At 38.7% G+C, this 19,985-nt stretch overlaps 2 protein-coding genes across 2 annotated transcripts in view; one reads left to right on the forward strand and one right to left on the reverse strand.

Annotated features, from left to right (window-relative positions):
- Positions 1–19,985, forward strand: part of LOC128671663 (intermembrane lipid transfer protein VPS13A-like) — a 57,756-nt gene that overhangs the window by 32,774 nt on the left and 4,997 nt on the right. Inside the window, exons 36-55 of the mRNA XM_064436088.1 lie at positions 406–619; positions 1,101–1,214; positions 1,775–1,862; positions 2,028–2,175; positions 2,680–2,814; positions 3,452–3,654; positions 4,312–4,442; positions 4,536–4,826; positions 5,232–5,401; positions 6,091–6,183; positions 6,860–6,979; positions 8,121–8,245; positions 8,680–8,827; positions 12,355–12,501; positions 12,905–13,032; positions 13,412–14,638; positions 15,379–15,571; positions 17,102–17,213; positions 18,080–18,190; positions 19,505–19,528. Coding sequence (XP_064292158.1) covers positions 406–619; positions 1,101–1,214; positions 1,775–1,862; positions 2,028–2,175; positions 2,680–2,814; positions 3,452–3,654; positions 4,312–4,442; positions 4,536–4,826; positions 5,232–5,401; positions 6,091–6,183; positions 6,860–6,979; positions 8,121–8,245; positions 8,680–8,827; positions 12,355–12,501; positions 12,905–13,032; positions 13,412–14,638; positions 15,379–15,571; positions 17,102–17,213; positions 18,080–18,190; positions 19,505–19,528 — 3,922 coding nt within the window. The remainder of the gene's footprint in view (positions 1–405; positions 620–1,100; positions 1,215–1,774; positions 1,863–2,027; positions 2,176–2,679; positions 2,815–3,451; positions 3,655–4,311; positions 4,443–4,535; positions 4,827–5,231; positions 5,402–6,090; positions 6,184–6,859; positions 6,980–8,120; positions 8,246–8,679; positions 8,828–12,354; positions 12,502–12,904; positions 13,033–13,411; positions 14,639–15,378; positions 15,572–17,101; positions 17,214–18,079; positions 18,191–19,504; positions 19,529–19,985) is intronic.
- LOC135309763 (uncharacterized) lies at positions 9,420–11,222 on the reverse strand. Its single transcript, XM_064436110.1, has 2 exons — positions 10,254–11,222; positions 9,420–9,656 (listed from the first exon to the last, which is right to left on the reverse strand). Exons 1-2 carry the CDS (start codon positions 11,220–11,222, stop codon positions 9,420–9,422), a joined length of 1,206 nt encoding a protein of 401 aa, XP_064292180.1.

Genomic DNA, 19,985 nt, shown 5'->3' on the forward strand with positions numbered 1-19,985 from the left:
TATTGAACGTTATTGTGTTTTTTTTTTGTGTAAAATAATAAAAAGTTGATTCTGATGAAATGATCTTCGAATCCGTGAGAATCGTGCCTCAGGTGTAAAGTTAATTTGATCGTTCAATTCCCGCTCGATTCTAGAATTTTTTCATCTCATTATGACTTTCAAAATTAATTTGATCGTGTTATGAACAACTACATTAAGATTTCTTTTGCATTTAAGCTTAAATTTTAAGGTTAATAAGTGTTATCTTAATAAATCTTCTTGGAGTGTCCATATTCCAACGATATATTCAAATTGTCCCTGAAAAGTGTTATGGCATTTCATCGGTGCGCGTCATCATTAAGCATTAATACATATGTCGATAAGACACTTTTTTCAATACTCCTAACCAATAATTTGATTGGTTAGGAGCCAATCCGCGAGGACTCGATCGACTCGGGCCTGGAGGCGGAGTCGTTCGCGGAGCAGACGTGCACGTACGTGATCGCGCACGCGCGGCACGCGCTGGCCGCCACGGCCTCCCCCGCGGCGGCGCGTGCGCTGCTCGCCTTCGCTCGCGCGTGCGCAGACCGCGCCGCCATCATCACGCCGGACCGCGATCTGGTGCTCGTCAATGACATCGGTGAGTTGACGCCGGAAATATATACTATTATTATAGAGGTAAGCGTTTGTGAGTTTGTATGTTTGAGACGAAACTACCGAACCGATTTCAAAAATTCTATCACCATTAGGAAGGTACCTACATTATCCGAGATTGCTATAGACCATATTTTGACACAAGCTTTTATTTTTGTCTGAGAGATCTTTTTACAATCAATGTGTGACAAAAAACCCATTTCGTGCTGTAAACCGTTAAGAAGTTACCTCGTTGGGAGCCGATCCTGGGTGCACCATCTGGTCATGCTTATCATAATAATGCATTGTCATGGAAACTGAAGAGACATCGTAATTTTCAATAATGTGGGACAACTGGAAATAGGAGAAATCTAACTTGCAAGATTTGATTACAGACAGACAAACAAACAAACATCGGGACGGGACATGTGCAACTAAATAAAAGCTTGTAAAAAGTATCTAATTGAACAAACGAACTGATTCCGAAGGTCCCGGGTCCACGGTGCACCTGCAGACGAAGTCGGAGAGCGACCTGGCGGGCCGCGACCGCGTGCTGGCCGTCGTGGACTACGACGCGGACACCAGCCGCCCTAGCACTCCCGGTAATCTTGTGTTTTGTTTGGGTCATGCTTAGAAAGAAGGGAAGAAAGAAAAAGGGAATTGAGGGAAAGGAGGAAAAAGGAAAGAATTAAGAAGGAAAAAGGGTAAGAATGAAAGAAGGAAAGAGGGTAAGAATGAAAGAAGGAGGGAAGGGAAGAAGGAAAGAGGGTAAGAATGAAAGAAGAAAGGAAGGAAAGAATGAAAGGAGGGAAGGAAAGAAGGAAAGAGAGTAAGAATGAAAGAAGGAAGGAAGGGAAGAAGGAAAGAGGGTAAGAATGAAAGAAGGAAGGAAGGGAAGGAAGAAAGAATGAAAGAAGGAGGGAAGGGAAGAAGGAAAGAAGGAAGGTAGGGAAGAATGAAATAAGGAAGGAAACAAGGAAGAAAAATCTTAATTCTATTTTGTCTATCATGCTGGCATGGTAGCGAAAGTCTACCATACTGGTCTAATAACAACATAAAAATATAAACTGTGCCAGCTGCTTCTCCCGCGCAGATTTTAAAAGTCAGTGAACCTTCGACACATATTTAATAAAATAGTGAAATAGACCAATTAATGTTACAGGTTGTGACTCGTCGTCAGCAGATCTCCTGGACGACGTCCCCAATGAAACTAAACCAGAAATTGCTGACGTGACCGACGATTGGGATTGGTAAGTCAGTTAATCTGTCACAGCCAGTGAAGAAGAAGGGAAGAAACTAGGCAAACACTGTACGTAAAGCTATCTATGGTCACAGCTGCGGCGACCCGATCACTGAACCTTTGGTCCTGAAGACATATAATTTTGTCTTTCTTATTTATTTATTTATGTGTCCAGCTGTTTCGAGGGCGGGTTCCCGGCGGGTGCCCCTCCCCCTCCCCCCTATCGCAGCTCCCCGTCGCCGCCTGCTGCGCCCGCGCAGCTCCACGCCAAGATCACTGATCTCACGCTATCTGTGAGACTGCATGACTTTGATCACCTTACCGTGAGTATCATTTAATGAAGGTTAACGTCGTAAGGAAATCTGCCTATTAACTATTTGGGTCCGTAGTGAAGGCGACAGCGGTGAAGTAGTTGTTCGCCGCGAACTTGGACCTCGCGAACTTAAAAATTCTATTGACAGATCCTACATACCTTTTAAATTTCATCAAAATCAGACCAACGGTTCGCAAGTTATCGCGTTATAAACATACATACAAAAATTGTAGTAGTAGTAGTTTGTAGCTTGTGAGAAAGTATAAATATAAAAATTGACGAGAAAAAGTGCCTGTGAAGATCTAATTTCTGAATAAATGATTTGAATTTGAATTTGTATTTTTGCCCCAAGTTGATTTGTAGGCATCACGAGCTCGACCAAACGCTTTAATGACCACCATGGCATGGTCACCACATCCGTCCGGGCAAATATTTGTACTCGCAGATATTTGTCTGCGGTTCTGGATTTTATCTCTATATACATGAGAGTAGTGTCACAATGTCCACATTTAAGATCCTGTGCCCGCAACGCAACGTGTCCAAACTGCACGTGTTGCACCCGAGCAAGAACTCCACGCGCTACTACATCGTGGTGGAGAGGACTTCCAAATACAACACTAAAAAGATCGTGGTCAGGTCTCCGTTGCAGGTCAGTTCATTTTTAGGGTTCGATAATTCGGAAGGTAAAACCGGTATATCACTTCGTTTTCTGTCGAGGACCTTTTTGATGATTTGTTAGTGTAGTTCTCTTCTCATTAGTTTATAAGCAACTGTAGAAATTTAGTTTTTTTGCCATTTCTTTTTGATTTACAATAAAACACGTCCTTTGTCCGGTAAAATACGGTCTACGTCCTTTGTCCTGTCCTTTTTCAGGACGATGATGATCGTTTAGGTCGCATATTTTATAATTTCCCTTAAAGTCGTGAAATAAATCAAACAGCTATGTCTAATATCACGCAAAAGGATATAAATTCGAAAACCATAAATGTGTAAGTACGCAACAAAAAGCGTGATTTACTGATCCGTCCGAACTCCGAACAGGACAGATTTAATTTCCATTCCAATTCACATTTACAGCCTTCCTTTGATCACATTTTTGTTTCGATCTAAATGATATATTATGAGCGAGGCTGTGTTCGCGTTTCGCTCTCGCTATTAAATAGTAATCACTAACACTATTAATTAAGTTTTTTTTTTATTCACACAAATGTGGATGTATTTCTTCCGAAATAAAATTATTTGATTTGATTAGAACCTTAAAACTTCACTAACAAAAAACATTGTAGATCCGCAACGAAACCTCGTATGCCCTCGAACTTTTCTACAAGAAGTCAGAACTGGAAGCCGTAGGCTGTACCCTGGTGGGTACAGTGGCCAACCCGTTCTCGGACACGATGCGGCTGGCGGTGGTGGCGCCGCAGGACACGTACAACGTGCCGCTCTACATCGCGTACCACTGCAAGCTGCTGCTACTGCCCTCCCACAATGAGTTAGTATCTGATATATTGGCTGTACTCTGGTGGGTACAGTGGCCAATGAAAATTATAATATTATCTCTCAAATGACATAATTGTTATAAGGAATTTTAGGATTAATTCACTGTCCAAAACTTCTGTCCCATATAATTCTTAAAGGGCAGTTTAAGAATTTTTTGCATAATTGTTATAAGAAAATAATTTCACCTTTAATTGATTGTCCAGAACTTCTGTCCTATAGAATGTTTAAAGTGCTATTTAAAAATTATAGGTTCCGTTCTAACTATTCTAACTGTTCGTAACTATAGTTACATTCTTTTACTATGCGCGTAGCAGTATAAATAGTATTAATTCTAGTATTGATATGTTTAAGGCTAGTGTGTCGTCGTTACGATGTCATTTGGCAAAGCAATTCTTTAATAATTATATGCAGTATTTTATAGTGTTTATCGTTAGAATGTGTATACTTTGTAACTTGTATGTGTGTTGATCAAACATTTGTAATAAGTATATCATGTTACTATCGGCGGGAACTTGTAATTGGCTTCTTGTTATATATTGTTTTTGTCTAGAATTAAGATTGTATGCTGTGAAGATTGAGATTGTATGATTGGTTCTCCTTAAAAGTGTATAAATGAATAAAATTAAAATAAATGTTGAAATGTGAATAGGAGCTACCAGACGAGTAGCCCGGGCGTGTGGTGGGCGGAGCTGGCGCGCGGCGGCGCGCGCGAGCTCGTGTGCGCGCCGCGTGCGCCGCGCGCCCGCCGCGTGTTCGCCGTCAGCGTGCTGGCTGTCGAAGGTCAAACAGACATATGCTACTTCTTTTAATAATATTCAGATAGATTTCGCTTTAAGACCCCCCAAAATGAAAAAAATAATGTATTTTTTTCAGGCTGCCAACCCCACAAAGTGTCTCGAGCAATACCCAACTACCTCATACGGGTGATGCCCCCCCTTGCAATTTACAATCGCTTGCCCCACGCCCTGCAGGTCAGGACCGCTGCCACCGATGGGGCAGACCCCACTGACGGGGCGAGCAATGCTAACCCGCTCTGGTCTGTGAGGATAGAGGCTGGGGAAAGGGTGCATACTCACGCGTTGCAGTTGACACAGTCGCATAAGTTGATGATTGAAATGCATTATATGGGCTTGCCTTGGACCGGAAGCTTCACTTTGACACCAGGTAACTTTATTATCTCTCTCTCTTTCTCTCTCTTCTCTGCTTATTGCCGATTTCGTTCGGTTCCATGTCTGGGATTATCGTGAAAAATAACCTTAATTTATTTTAAATTCGGCTGTCATTTTACATCTAGCCGACTGGCTGTCGTCAACCTTCTTTGGAAATGCTATTGTTACCTATCAGCTGTTTAGGTTACGTGTCCCATGGACACCACGTGCGACATCCACGAGAGGAACTGGTTTGGAGTTTCCATATGTGAGATCGGTATAATTTACCTCTATCTACACTTAATACGGTTTCTTCCCCAGCTGCAAAGTGTTGGCGCCCAAGGTTCCTTACTCATTTCTCTAACGCAATCGATAAGCATATAAAAATCCAGCATTTATATCTAAACTACATTATTCTCAGATCTAACAGAGAAGAACATAAGTATGTCCAGCGACTACGAAGCGGACGCGGGCGGGGCCGGGAAGCAGCTGTATGTATGCGTGCGGGTCGAGAGGAACGAATGCTGCCAGCTGTACCTGCACGCGCAGCATTGGATCATTAACAAGACTGGGTTGCCACTACAGCTTAAGGTGAGACACACTAATCTACTTATAGCTTCCTTTAAACCCCCGACGACAGAAGGAGGGGACAGTTATGAGTTTAACGTGTCTGTGTATCTGTATGTCTACCCGTGGCCTCGTAGTTGCGTAACGGCTGGACCGATTTTGATCTATATTTTTTATTTAGGAGGATATAATCGTAAGTTTTACAATGTGCGTTTAGCCGTTTGGAAACAGTCTCTTTTCTAGCGGATGAGATGAAGCCTGGGGTCTTCCATTTTTAATTTAATTTTGTTTACTTTTTCTTAGCGAGTCGACTTTAGTGTTCTAATTTGTGAGGACCGATACCTTGTCACTGCTAAATTAATTATTCATTACTAGATGTTGCCCGGAGCTTCGCTCCCGTGGGAATTTTGAGATAAAATATAGCCTATAGCAATCTTGGATAATGTATCTTTATAATGGTGAAAGATTTTTTTAAATCGGTTTGGTAGTTTCTAAGATTACCTGCCTCAAACATACAAACTCACCAACTCACAAACGCTTACCTCTTTATAGTAATAGTATAGATTATTCGGCATTTCTAAGTTCTCCCCTCAGCTGTGGTCGTTCCAAAATGCTAGTAGCTTGTAGCTTTGGTAAATATTATTTTATTTCGAATATGACCTGAAAAAGTCCATGTGAAAGTCTAATTTCTGATGATCTGATTTGATTCCCAGGGTCGGCACTCGGACGCGTGGTACGAAGTAACTGACGAGCCTCTGCTCTGGAGTCCCGGCTGGTCGCGGAGCTCGAGGGGACGCAGCGAAAAGGTCAGCGATTCGTTAATATTACTTGTCTCTCTCTCTCTCTCCTCTTACAATACAATACAAAATATCTTCAGTGCCCTTAAAAATAAAGTCAAGAATACAACAATGTTTGTATACATATGGACCAATGGCATCTCTGCGTGTTTCTGGTTGCGTTCATCGCCGAGAAGATCGGGATCAGCGTAATAAATAAACTTTTAATTGTTGATTTGAATTCGTTGGTCATTTTACTATCTGCCTTCGGAATCAAAACCTATAGAATACTTTCCGCTGCCATTGATGAAATTTAGGAAAAAATCTGCAAACCGTTTATAAATTATTTACAGGTTAGTTCTATCCAACACAATAGTAAACATTGCAAATAACAATGTCCACTTGTGAAACAATCTTTGATGCTATATATTCGTCATGTTCCATATAGGCTATTATATACAAGCGGCAAATTTACCGCCATTTATTCTACATAGTCTATCGAGTAATATCAGCAAGCGGTGGAACAAGCCCTCAGCAGAATATCCCGACATATACACAGGCAACACAAGTCATAATCACACATGTCTCTAACTTACTTCATTATTTTTGGGGCCAACTCAATCTGTGTGATTTGTCCATTCATGTTTTGTCCATCCATATGGAACAAGCCCTCGGTAGTGTATACCGTCGTCCGTCGTCCACACAGATCAGGATCCGCGCGCACCAGTCGGCGTGGTCGCGCGCGGCGCCGCTGTCGGCCGCCGCGCCCGGGCTCGTCGTGTGCGCGCACACCGAGCGCCGCACGCACTACCGGCTGCTGCTCAACGTGAGTCTATAGCTAGCCTAGACATAACGTTCACACATCAACTAAATCTACAACAAGTTTATTTGTTAGACACAGACACACTTAGCAGTCAAACTTATAACACCCCTCTTTTTGCGTCGGGGGTTAAAAATCGTATCGTAAAAGTGGATGATAGCCTTGCAGCAGCCCTATCATTAAGTTTTACACAACTCTGTTAAATTTAGTAATAAATGAAACGCGTTCATACTGAAAAATTACTTGATGGTACGAATTTGCATATCAGAAGTCGCAAAGTGAATCGCGTTAACAGATGATGAGTGAACATATCTCAATTAATATATCCTCCACAGTTCTCTCGCTATCATATCATGGATATACCCTCCACAGTTCTCTCGCTATCATATCATGGATATATCCTCCACAGTTCTCTCGCTATCATATCATGGATATACCCTCCACAGTTCTCTCGCTATCATATCATGGATATACCCTCCACAGTTCTCTCGCTATCATATCATGGATATACCCTCCACAGTTCTCTCGCTATCATATCATGGATATATCCTCCACAGTTTTCTCGCTATCATATCATGGATATATCCTCCACAGTTCTCTCGCTATCATATCATGGATATATCCTCCACAGTTCTCTCGCTATCATATCATGGATATACCCTCCACAGTTCTCTCGCTATCATATCATGGATATATCCTCCACAGTTCTCTCGCTATCATATCATGGATATACCCTCCACAGTTCTCTCGCTATCATATCATGGATATACCCTCCACAGTTCTCTCGATATCATATCATGGATATACCCTCCACAGTTCTCTCGCTGTCATATCATGGATATATTTTTAGACCGAAATGGAGAATGCTCAAAAAAAGCATGTAACATATTAGATATAATATTAAAAATAGCCATTTCACACATGTAATCTTTGAAATTCAAAATAACACAAATATTCAGAACGAACTTCTGACATACGAAACTGTTCGCTCTGGTTTTTTTTTTCATGTTTTCATGAACATTCTTCTACTGAAAGATTCTATTTGTTTTTATTTTTTTTCAAGTTCATGGGGTATCCTCCTTATCCATCCATAAGGAAGGCTCTAGCAAGGGGGACACTTAAATGGCTAATGCTTCATCTTCCTCAGGTAACCCTGTCAGAGCTGTGCCCTCAATTGACGAAGATCGTGACCCTGCTACCGTACTTCTTGGTGTATAACGACACCAAAAGACATCTCAGGTTCATGGAAGAGAACGAGGCCGCAGACCTTTGGTAACCTTTGGTCATTAATTCTTTTTAAATGGATTTGTTATACATGTTTTTTGAGATTATATTTTCCATGCATATAATATTGAATGAGTCATATTTTTCAGTTGCAATAGTATCATATTAATTTCGACCTGTGTTACCTACATCCATCCATGTAGTGCGTTTGGCAAAGGGCAAACTCCTTTTTATAAGATAAAAACACTTAACTTACTCTGTTAGTGTGTTACTTATTGTAACGTTCATTAATTTACTAGCGGCCCGTCCCGGATTTGCTCCGGTAAAAAAAATAAGTTATACACATAAACCTTTCTCAGGATTCACACTGTCTAGTGCGTATTCCTTCAGTAGTTTATCGCGAACAGACAGACAGACGCGACAGGACTTTGTCTTATAATATGTAAGAAAGGATTTGGTAAATATTATTTAATTTGATTTAGGTTTGATTTGGCGCCGCAGCAGTGCACTGCGTTCTGGCCGCACACTGACTCGATGTCCATGCACTGCAAGTATCGAGACTCTGCTGTCGTGTCCCAGCACTTCCCTATCACGAGGAACCACTTTACTGTGCTCAGGATGGATAAAGGGGTAAGTAGGGGTCCAGATGTTAACTCATTTGGAAGATTTTAAGTTCTAATCATACTAATACTGCTGCGTACATATGCCGCAATTTTGCACTACTTTTTGCAATGTAAAAAAAATATTTGACATTTTAAATCAATCATTTAAGTAAATTCTTTTTTTGCTCATCAGTCTAATTTATTTCAAAGTTAATATTAATTTTTAGTTCTTAAAAAAATGTTTTAGCTTTTATCCGTTTGTACCTTTGTAAACTTTCGTATTTTTGATGAATTAAGGACCTGTTTCACCACTTTCTGATAAGATATATATTAATCTAACAGATAAACTAATCTGCTAGATGAATCTGCATGATGTGATTGGCCAGTTAGCGATTTAATGAGTTCTGTTCGATATGCTGTGTCGATATTTTACATATAGTTTATCAGATACTTTATTAGCAAGCGGTGACACAGTATACACAATAGGCCTTAACAATATTTAACTTGAATGTGTTGAAATTCAAACGAAAGTCTTGTCAATAAATTATATTTACCATAAATCTAAACAATAGGAACATCTAAATCTATGATTTACAAAATAATAATTAATCTATATGGCACTATGGTCCGTAAGGCTTCGTTTTCGGTTTCTCCAAAGACAACGTTCCATCACTGTGGAGATAGTACGCTGTGCCTCTGGATTTGTGAGTCCAGATTCGTGTAGCTTTGAGATGGGCGTCACTTTGCGCCTTGGCTTCGGAGATAGGTGGAGCCGGCTCCAGAGGGACATCTGATGATGATGACGAACCGCCATATGATGTCGCTAGAGGAGATGGTTCCTTGTTCGGTGTTGTTATCTGTAACAAGTAATGTTTATTTATTGATTGGATATTATTTAACTTGTGCCTTTTATATGTTGAAATTCCTCATTTTATAATACATTTTCCCGCGGCTCCATGATATGATGAATATTTTTAGCTTTCGTCACAAAGCTCAAAAATGTGTTTGTAATTCAATAAGAACATTGACGATTTGACAACATGTAGATTCATTATAAAGAATCAGTTTTGCTCCAGTCTTTAATCAACCGATCACGACTAGGTATTGTTTTCTTAACATTGCTAAAAAAAGGCATTGCTAGTAGGAGCTAATGTTTTCAGGTCAATATAAAATTCAGAATTATTGTACATAGTTGTTTACTTAGTTCGATGGAAGTGCGTCTAGACAAACTCTCCAGGTTTAAGGAAGCCATTAATATGTCATTCTTGTATAGTGTTTTGATAAAATAATAATAAAAAACAATTCTCTGAATAATTTCAACCTAATATTGCAATAAGTTATTAAAGTTAGATATATTCTGATAATGATATAATAAAGAAATATGAAGTCGTCAATTGTGACGTCATAAAGTTGTCTGGAGATTGTAAAAGCACATTAACTTAACCGATACTTACAGTGTAATGAGGCACATGATACGAGCTGACAGAATCCAATTTCGAGTTGTAGTTCATCAACGGGAGATCTCCAAAATTCTCCACTTTGTATGAAGTAGAGTCAGCTTTTACTACGCTAGGGACATTATGGGTAAACGACCCGTAGTAGTCTTCTTCCCTAAGATTTACTGGTCTTGGAAGGATCTCTTCATTCATAGCCTTACTATCAGCATATACCGGGTTCCTTATATCTTCTTCAACAATATGCTTATTGAAGAATTCTATCTGACCATATTGCATAGATTCTTGGACATCAAAAGGCGTATTTATCGAATCTATACCATTGGAATTTGGGTTAGAATTTACAATTCTCGGGACTACGTTTTCTTGCGGAGGACTATTGTATATGATTTCGTAAGGTTTTTGGTCCTTATTTGGAGGATAAAATCTAGGTCTTTCATTTACCCCTGTAGTTTCATGAACAGTTTTGTACATTTGAAAATTGACATTCGGATTATTGCTATATTCAATAGGTATTTCTTTATATTGTTCTACATTTCCTTTATGTGTATGTCTATCATTGCTCGGTGGGTTATTGTATTCAAACTCTTTGTTAATTATATATTTATCTTTCTCATAAGCGATTTCAATTATCTTACCCAAGTCTTGTTTAGACAAATATTTAACAATGTTATTAATATCTTCTTCTCCTAATCCATCGTTTCTAGGTTTTTTACTAACCTTTGGTCTGCTTGGTGGGAACGAGTCTGCGTTATCATTGGAGTAAAACGGCGGTGGAGTATAAGAGAACGGTCCTTTGACAGGATATGTGATGGGTGGCCGCCTGTAGAACCGCTGCGGCGCACTAGAGTAATACTTTGATCTCTTTTCTCTTACTATCTCCGGCATTTTGTCGCATATCCGCTCACTTTCACTGACAACAATCACTGCACTTAACACTACTGTTAGAACAATAATTTTCAGTCCCATTTTTAGTTGTTTCTTATGTAGATTCGTCTGAAAACTGAGGGTCGGTGAAATGGTCGCGCATGTCTTATAACGTTCAGGCGAAAGTGGCGTTAATTTGGTTAGCGCCTGCGCGTGCGCATGTGACATAACAGTTGTGTAATAAAGCGCTTTTGGTCGTACCACTTTGTGGTCGGCTGTTTATTGTGAACATTATGACTTGTTACATATTTTAACCAATTACCTATTTTATGTAATAATTAGGTCTTGGTTATAGTTAGTTAGGTTATAGGGGTCTTAAGTACTTATGTAATATGTATGTAACCAAAGTTCAGCTTTATTTTCAGTTTAAATTGTTTGATCAATAAAATCTACATAAATATTGGTCATGTGGTTAATATTCAAATGTATTTTTTTTTAATAAATTGTTTAGTAAGTTTGAAATTCATATAAGTTAAGGTTCAAAGTTCAGGAACGCTGTATTTACAATGTGGGTACCAAACAAGTTGAGCTAAATATAATTCTTATCGTTAAACCTGTTTACCGCTTCATGTCGCCGACGCTACACTTTGTATAGGTAGTATCTGTATGGTGTTAATAATATGAAAGTAAAAGATTTTTAATGACTCATAGTAATCATTAAAAAAATATATATGAGTCAAGCTTAGAAGATATATGTTATTGCGAATTTTTTGCTTATGATATACTATTAATAGTAGTAGTTATTTTGATGCATCTCATACGGACGTACAAAACAATTTTTGACGATTTCATCACGAAACTTTTACTTTATTATACCAATCAATACTTTATCAATAATAATTTTTATGTATAAACTTTCAAGAAGACCATCCATTGCGTGGTTTATAAGAAAAAAGTTTAAAAACAGACAGAGGCGGATGAGGATGATAATATGTACTATGTAGTGCAATAAAATATACAAAGACTGCTACACTGGAGGTCTCAGGAAAAATGATCTTTTTCAAATTGACCTGGGTCTTGGATGTTTATCTATATATGTATATGTTATATAGTATCGTTGACTTTGGGGCTAGCTCAGTCTGTGTGATTTGTCCGTAATATGTGTGATTTGTCCGTGTGTTATTTCTTATATAGAAATGATTTACTTCCATTGTAAAGTATCATATTTGGGCAGACGGCGATATGCGTGGAAGTGACGGGAGGCACCGACCGGCCCTTCACCATAACCTTCAAGCCATACTGCGCCGGCGACGCGCCAGTCAGGATCGACAACCTCTGCGACGACCTCTTCTTGAAGCTGCATCAGGCTGATAGCGGACAGGCAAGTCTCAGGTTATGGTTTGTCAAGAAGACAATCGGCAGAGCTTGTAAAATGACTAGTTACTTTATACCAATACTGGCTAGGTATGAGTATAATATTGACTCGATTCCCAATCTCTGCGATGTCCTGGGAGCTTACCACCATCTCTTATACGATCCAGTTCAGGACCTCAACTGATCTACATCGCAAAGTCGTACCATCAAGTTGATTTTAGTAGGAATGCGACTCATTTTAGGTTCCCAAATTGAACTGCGCTGCATTTGATTTATTCCATAAAAGTTGATGGTAGGCCTGCTGTTTTGGATGCTGCATCAAACTGGTAGTGGACAGGTGAGTCTCAAGTTATGGTAGAGGCACTAGTGGTCTCTTTGGGGATAATTTCATCTGTTATTTTTCTTGAAAGGTGGCGCTACTGAGCCCCTACCAGTCCATGCTGTACACGTGGGACGACCCGGCCAAGGAGAGGAAACTATTGTGGAATATTTACAACAACAAGGGCAAGGGTTTCGTTGCTGATTTCACGCAGGATGGGTGAGCGTCTCGTGACAATATCTAATCTGGATCCGGGGAGGGTATAATGGTATTTCGTGAGAAAAATTGTTAAAATGAGATATTTTATGTTCAATCCTAGTGTATAATGCTACCCACGTGATAATTTTATTTAAATTATTTTATGTCAAAATGAGTACCATAGAGTATTTACGATAGGTTATATAATATTCGTTGTCTTTTTAATATTTTTTACAGTACAGGAGAAAAAGTAATACGTATCTAAAAGTATCCGGGAAAATGTTCAAATTAAATAGATTAGCCAGAGATATAACTGCTAAAGCACTTAGATAAATAAATTATCGTTCATATCATATGAAATTATTATTACATAACTTCAATCACTTGAAAACAATTTCAGATTTGGCGAGGAAAAGGTCAGCTTCCACTCAGTCAAGCACTCGACCCTGGTCGCGACCAACAGCGTCACCTCCAAACTCACCTCCACGCTCAAACGACTCACCCCCAGATCACCTGAACCCTGTTCCTCGAGTAGCGACGACTCTGACAGCTCAGACCTTCCGGACATCCATCAGAAGACCAAAAAGATGAGGAAAGATAAAGTGATTGTCTATTGGATATCGTACATGGAAAGCTACCAAAGAGTGTTCGCGTTAGCGCAAGATGAAAGAATCGCTTATCAATACAAAATGAGAATCAATTCAGAAAGGAGCAATTATGAGGTGTACTTGTCGTTACCCGGAGTTAGTCTGTCCGTCTGCGTGCCGACTAATACAGGAGTCAAAGAATTGGCGTACTTGAGCATCACAGATTCGCTGCCGCGATGGGAGGTCAACATTAATTGCAAATGGAAGCAGTTATCCACGGATTTGACCGCTTGGGTCGAGGACAAATACCAGAACGATCAGAAGAAATGCCAATTGAAAGAGTACATACATATAGATTTGGAAAAAATGCAAATGACTAAACCATTCTTTGCGGAGTTACGGCGGTCTTACAACCCGGCCGTTTGGTTGCAACTGAGGAAGTCTGATACGTATACGTACTGCCATTTGAAGTTGCAAAGATTGCAATTAGACAACCAGCTGAACGAAGCTGTATTCCCTAGTGTTTTATACCCAGCCCCTTTGCCCTCTGAAGCTAGATGCAGCCTCGGTTTGAAGCCTTGCGTCGAGATCGTCGCTTTGAAGCAACACAGACCATCGCTCAACCAGGACGTGTACAAATATCTCAAAGTCTTGATAAGGGAATACAGTGTGAACTTGGATAGGGGATTTGTGAATCACGTTTTCGACATTTTGAACCATTGGAACATCGAGGAGAAGCCAGCAGTCAGGTTGCGGGCCGACTTGGCGTTGGTCCATATGCCTCTGCCGATTATAGCGATCAAAAGCCAGACTAATGCGCAGAGAAATGTGGTTTTTGAATACGTGCACTTATCGCCTATTAAAATCGTGTTGAGTTTGTCTTCTAGAGGATATTTAGCGGATAACACGAATAGTCCAGGGAGGAGTAGGTTCTGGAACAAGAGGGAGAATCGGCCGAAGCTGTTTAATAGCGATCTTTTGGAGTATTTGTTCAACTCGTGGGGCTCGTCGCTGTGTGATATGAAGGATGTAGTTTTAAGGTGAGATTGCGTCATGTTATTATTACACGACTGCCTCAAATGGAGTGTCATGTTTTCAGTTCATGTCTGTATAAGAGTTTATTCAGATAGGTATGATGTGTGAGAGTTCATTAGATTATTTACATTAGACCATAGTAAGACGTCATTATAAAATCAATATTAATGTTGAATTATCATCGTCATCAACATCGCCAGCCATTTAAACGTGACCCCACTACTGAGGCATAGGCCTTCCTTATTATTCTATATGTTGAGGGAGGAACTGAGTAAAACAACCGGTGTATTTGACTGTGTATATTCGACTGGACGCAGCCAGCCGTTGACTCAAGTCTTACACTAGGCACCCATATATTATTTATAAAAATCGTATGACGTTTAACATTTATAAAACTTATAGATGGATACAAGGAGTATGGGCCGTGACTCACCATTAATATTGTAAAGAGAAAAGATTTGTATTTTGGTTTTTTGAAAATTATTGAATTTAATATATATTTTTTTAAAAACTCAAAACAATTTGTCGTAGATATAGGCGAAACATTTAGTAGTCACACTACATTTTTATGGTTTTACCCGAGCGAGGCCGAAAACGTTATCCAAGATTGCTATATTATCTCAAAATTCCCACGCGAGTGAAGCCCCGGGCTAGTAATCTATAAATTGCAAACGGATATACTACCCAGTACCAATATATGGATTCCAAAGGGTTCTAAATACTAATAGATATGTCCGCATCTCAGAATGTCGTACCTCGAGCTCCGCAACGCCCCCGTGCCGCTGTCCGGAGTGGTGGAGGCCGCCTCCCGCCACTACTGGACGCAGCTGGTGCAGCAGTTCTATGTGCTCGTGCTGGGGCTGAACATCCTGGGGAACCCCTACTCCCATATCGGAGATTTCTGCAGGAACTTGAAGAATTATTACGAGCCTTCTTTGGTGAGTCGTCGAATCTTTATTTTTTTTTATTTTATCTGGGAAACATACAATCGCCTTACACATAAAAATATCAAGAATACAATAACACATACATCAGTAAAGTTTCCACAATTAATTAGCTCAAATGTAGTGAGCAGGTAGGTAAACATTTTGCAGACATAATATTAAGTATAATAACTTTTAAGCAGATTAAAAGTGGTACTATTTATCTTTTCTACTACAACTGTTTTACTATTTAAGTTTTCAGATTCAGATTTTATTGCAAGTCACAAGTTATATAGGTTGGTTACATGCATAAGTTTGTAGGCAGCCTTACATACACGGTCGGTCAATGCAGACGTTGGCCGCCCTTATGGAGTCTAGGGAACAGTGTTGTTATGTAAAAAAGTATGCAAAAATATGAACAATTTAAGATAATATATGTGAAGTTATTAACATCGTATGTTAATTATTTTCCACTCCGGAGTCCTCCACAAGTTGATAATACAAGCGACACCCCGCAAGGGCACATCATCACAACATAGATGCCTGTTTTACTTATAAATTTAATTTAATTATACAACAGATTACAATATATATATGACAATATTTATTAAAAAGGGTTAAGTACATGGTTTTATATTTTGGTATGGTTATAAATTTAATTTACCGTGTAATGTGGGCTTGAGGAAACTAATTTCATTTTATGTAGGTACTAACAATTGCCCGCGGCTTCGCCCGCGTGAATCTTACACAGGAACAGTTATTATTCCGGGATGAAAGGTACTCCATGTCTTTTTCCATACATCAAACTAATATGCAAAATTTCAAGAAGATCGGTTGTGTAGATAGAGCGTGAATACAAACAAACTTACTTTCGTATTTATAACATGAGATCATTACATTAGCTCTATTTAGATGAAGGCAAAATTATAGCAGATTTTTCGAAGGTCATGTATATGCTTGCACGGGACTACTATAGGTCAATTGAGGGTGGAGCTAACAAAATCTCATGTGTTTGAATAATAACCTAAATTATTTTACAATATGTGTACTAATCGATTTTCTGTGCGATTGATGTTTTAGTTTGAGTTCATTTAGCTGGAGGTTACCTACATTAAAGCAGTTTTTGTGGATCCATGGATATATCTAACAAATATCTTTCTTCGTGAACATTTTCGCACGTTGTGACGTCACTTGTTCGTGTCATTTAGTATGGAGCGTTTGGACGAGTCCAAAAATGTGTGATGTTATTTTTGTCATAATTATCTTTGAAAGCATTGTCATTATCACAGTATTTTTTCCTACTGAGGGCTTATCATCTCTTAACGCGATCCACTTTACGACCTAAACTGAACTGCATCGCAAATTCGTACCATCGACTTATTTTTTTGTATGAATGCGATTCATTTTAGGTGTCAAAATTGAACTGAGTTGCATTGGAATCGTTCTGTAAAAGTTGATGGTAGGCCTGCCGGTGTCTCTAATAATATAATGGCCTTTGAATAGTACAGTTTATTCTGTGTCGAATAATCATCGAAATTTGTCAAGTATTGTGTTCAGGGTTGTGTGGGCGGGCGACGGGCGGCGGGCGTGTCGTGCGACGTGTGGCGCGACGCCGCGGCGCTGCTGGCGCGGCCGCGCGGCGCCGCACACAGATTAGGTATGTTTCATTTAATTTTTACCTGCAATCGATCAACACACGCTTTGTTATTTGTTTTTTGGTGGACTTTGTTTTCTAATATGGATAATAGAACCTTATTACTGTTACCTATAATATATACTATTATTAAAAGGGGGAAGCGTTTGTGAGTTTGTGACTTTATGAGTTTGTATGTTTGAGGCGAGTAATCTCCGAAACTACCGAACCGATTTCAAAAATTCGGGAGCGAAGCCTCGGGCAACATCTAGTTATACTTATTTAAAAACTATATATATATATATATATATATATATATATTATTTTCGTTGTTCTGTCTGTATGTTCATTCGCGCATCACACAAAAACTATTGGATAGAATTAGATACGGTTCTCACAGCTGTGCAGCGGATAGTCTAAGTTCAAATCAAGTATAGGTTTCACCGCGTTACGTTTCTTAGAACCCGAGATATTAACAATAATAAACTATGAACGAACGCACAAAACAAACGCGGGCGAGGCCGCGGGCAATAGCTAGTTATGAATAAAATACAAATAAAGAAACGATATAATAAAGCGCTATAAGTACTTAACCATCATCATCACATTTTAGTCAATTTCTTTTAATTATTAGAAAAACTAAAATCTAAGATTTGTGTACACATAGCCTTTGTGTATGACTGATAGGCAACAATAGAATTCCCAGGGTTGTATCAACGTCGAGCCGGTTGTAAAATCACAATCTAACCTTGAAAATTTTTAGGACAATTTTTTTAATGCAGATATCGGACTTCGCCATGAATACACCCGGAAGCAGATGAGGTTAATAGAGAGTAACTAAAGAATACTGAAATGTCTAATATCTACATTGTTAAATATTTATATTACAGAAGAGGAATCGATAAAGAACGACATCCCCGACGCAGTTGTACTGGGCGACGTCACCAACCCGGCCAGCGTGGCGCTGGTGCTCACAGGACTCATAGCCAGGCCTACGTTTGGTGAGCTTCTCTTAATTCATGCCCTCTCCTTCAACCAATAGCTATGGTTCTCTTTCTAAACTCTTAACAGCTGTGAGTTGTATTGTCGAATTAAATAAATGAATTACCTAGCATTGTTATTAGAAGGACTTGCCATAGATTTATCCTGTTATTCATAGGATATTCAATAGATATACTATGCTTTAAGCTAAAGTATGTTTTGTGTCAATATCGAATGTTGTAAAGTGCTATAGCGACAAAACATATTCAGAGTAAAGTTTGTTTTAACTTTTTTTATGAATAACAGGGTTAGGCGTTCAAATTTTTAATTTAAAAAACTGAGCTAAATCAAGGCTTACTTGTAACAATACTTTTCTCTTAACTCCACTCCAACTGCGGTTGGAATTATAACGCCGAGGCTGAAGTATTCTAACGAAACGCTCTTGTCGACTTCTTTCTTGTCGAATCCAAGACTTGTTACAATAGTTATGATTTTAACACTAGGCGTGGTTTTTCATATCAGGCGTTTTACACGCCAGGAGTGTTTTATTACATGTATTGATTGCTAGTATAAATTGATATTGTTTACTTGGAGCTTCATTTCAACTTTGTGATGTAATATTGCATAGCTATTCCATATTTGCATCCTTTAATGCTTGTTGGACTTTTGAATGGTAGAAATAGCGTAGTTACTTATCTTTGTGTGCGGTTGTATTAATCAGGAAACGTCGGGAAAGCTAATGCAAAATATGTCAAATTTTTAATTATCTAATGTGTCAAAAGTAATTATGTAATATTATCTACATAGATTCCTTTTTGAATGTTGCCATCATGCTTCTGTACTATTGCATCAGACTCCTAATATTTAAAAAATATTAATTAATGATATTCATATGGCAGATTTCAATATGAGATCAATTGTTGATGTTTTTCCTCCCTAAAATGTTGTGATAACAATTAAACCTAAGCATGGTAATTGTAAGCTCTGATTAACTTGTTTCATATGTTGTATTATTCGAATGATTGTGGCCATTTAATGTTATCAACATGTTTCAAAACGCGCCTCGCGTGTCGGGATTGTGTTGATTTTGGAAATTTTATTTCTTTGTACGACACGCTAGGCGAGATTTTTTTTCGCAGTGAGTGTGTTAAATTGAGTGTATCACCATAAGTTTTATTTTTCTTACTAGTTATTGAACGAACTAATCATGGAAACATTTCGTGGTATACTTGGCAACTAAGTACCTATTTAAACTGGTGATAGACACAAGGAAACCTCATGTCGTGTTCTCATTATGTTTGTTTGTTTCTCATTCCTCCTGTTCATTTGGATAGATGAAGACTATGTTGTTATTCGCCGTAAGTATATTCTTGCATGGATTGTATGTTCTCATAATATTCGTTTTTAAAGCGATGTTTGTTTTCTGCTCTTTTTGAAATCAATAATATATGCATGGGTGTTTTTTTTTTTGTACCCATTCCGTGGACATGGTAATATACGGCAATGGTCTTAGGTTTTGTAAGCACTTTGCACTTGTCATTTGTTGCGCATATCTTCTGACAGAAGATAACTTTTCCGTATTGGTCTTCTATTCAAATACTAGTATTCTACACCACTATTGCACTGGAAATGATAAACCTATTTTGGTAAGTTATTTTTGTTAGTTCATTGAATGGACAAAACAAGTCACATTCATACACAGTTATAGAATTTAATCCATTCAACAAACACCATGAATTTTATATAAATAGTGCAAATGTTGCCTTAAGTTTAAGTTGACTTAATGACTTAGACTCACGGAAAAGTATACTACCC

This window comes from Plodia interpunctella, chromosome 8 (genome assembly GCF_027563975.2).
Source record: "Plodia interpunctella isolate USDA-ARS_2022_Savannah chromosome 8, ilPloInte3.2, whole genome shotgun sequence".
Lineage (NCBI taxonomy): Eukaryota > Metazoa > Arthropoda > Insecta > Lepidoptera > Pyralidae > Plodia > Plodia interpunctella.

What these genes read in the sequence shown, in the direction of transcription:
- LOC135309763 (XM_064436110.1), bottom strand. Translation starts at nt 11,222, where the DNA reads ATGGGACTGAAAATTATTGTTCTAACAGTAGTGTTAAGTGCAGTGATT. An exon ending in ATCATGTGCCTCATTACACT is followed by an intron (nt 9,657 to 10,253) that starts GTAAGTATCGGT and finishes TACTTGTTACAG; the next exon opens with ATAACAACACCGAACAAGGA.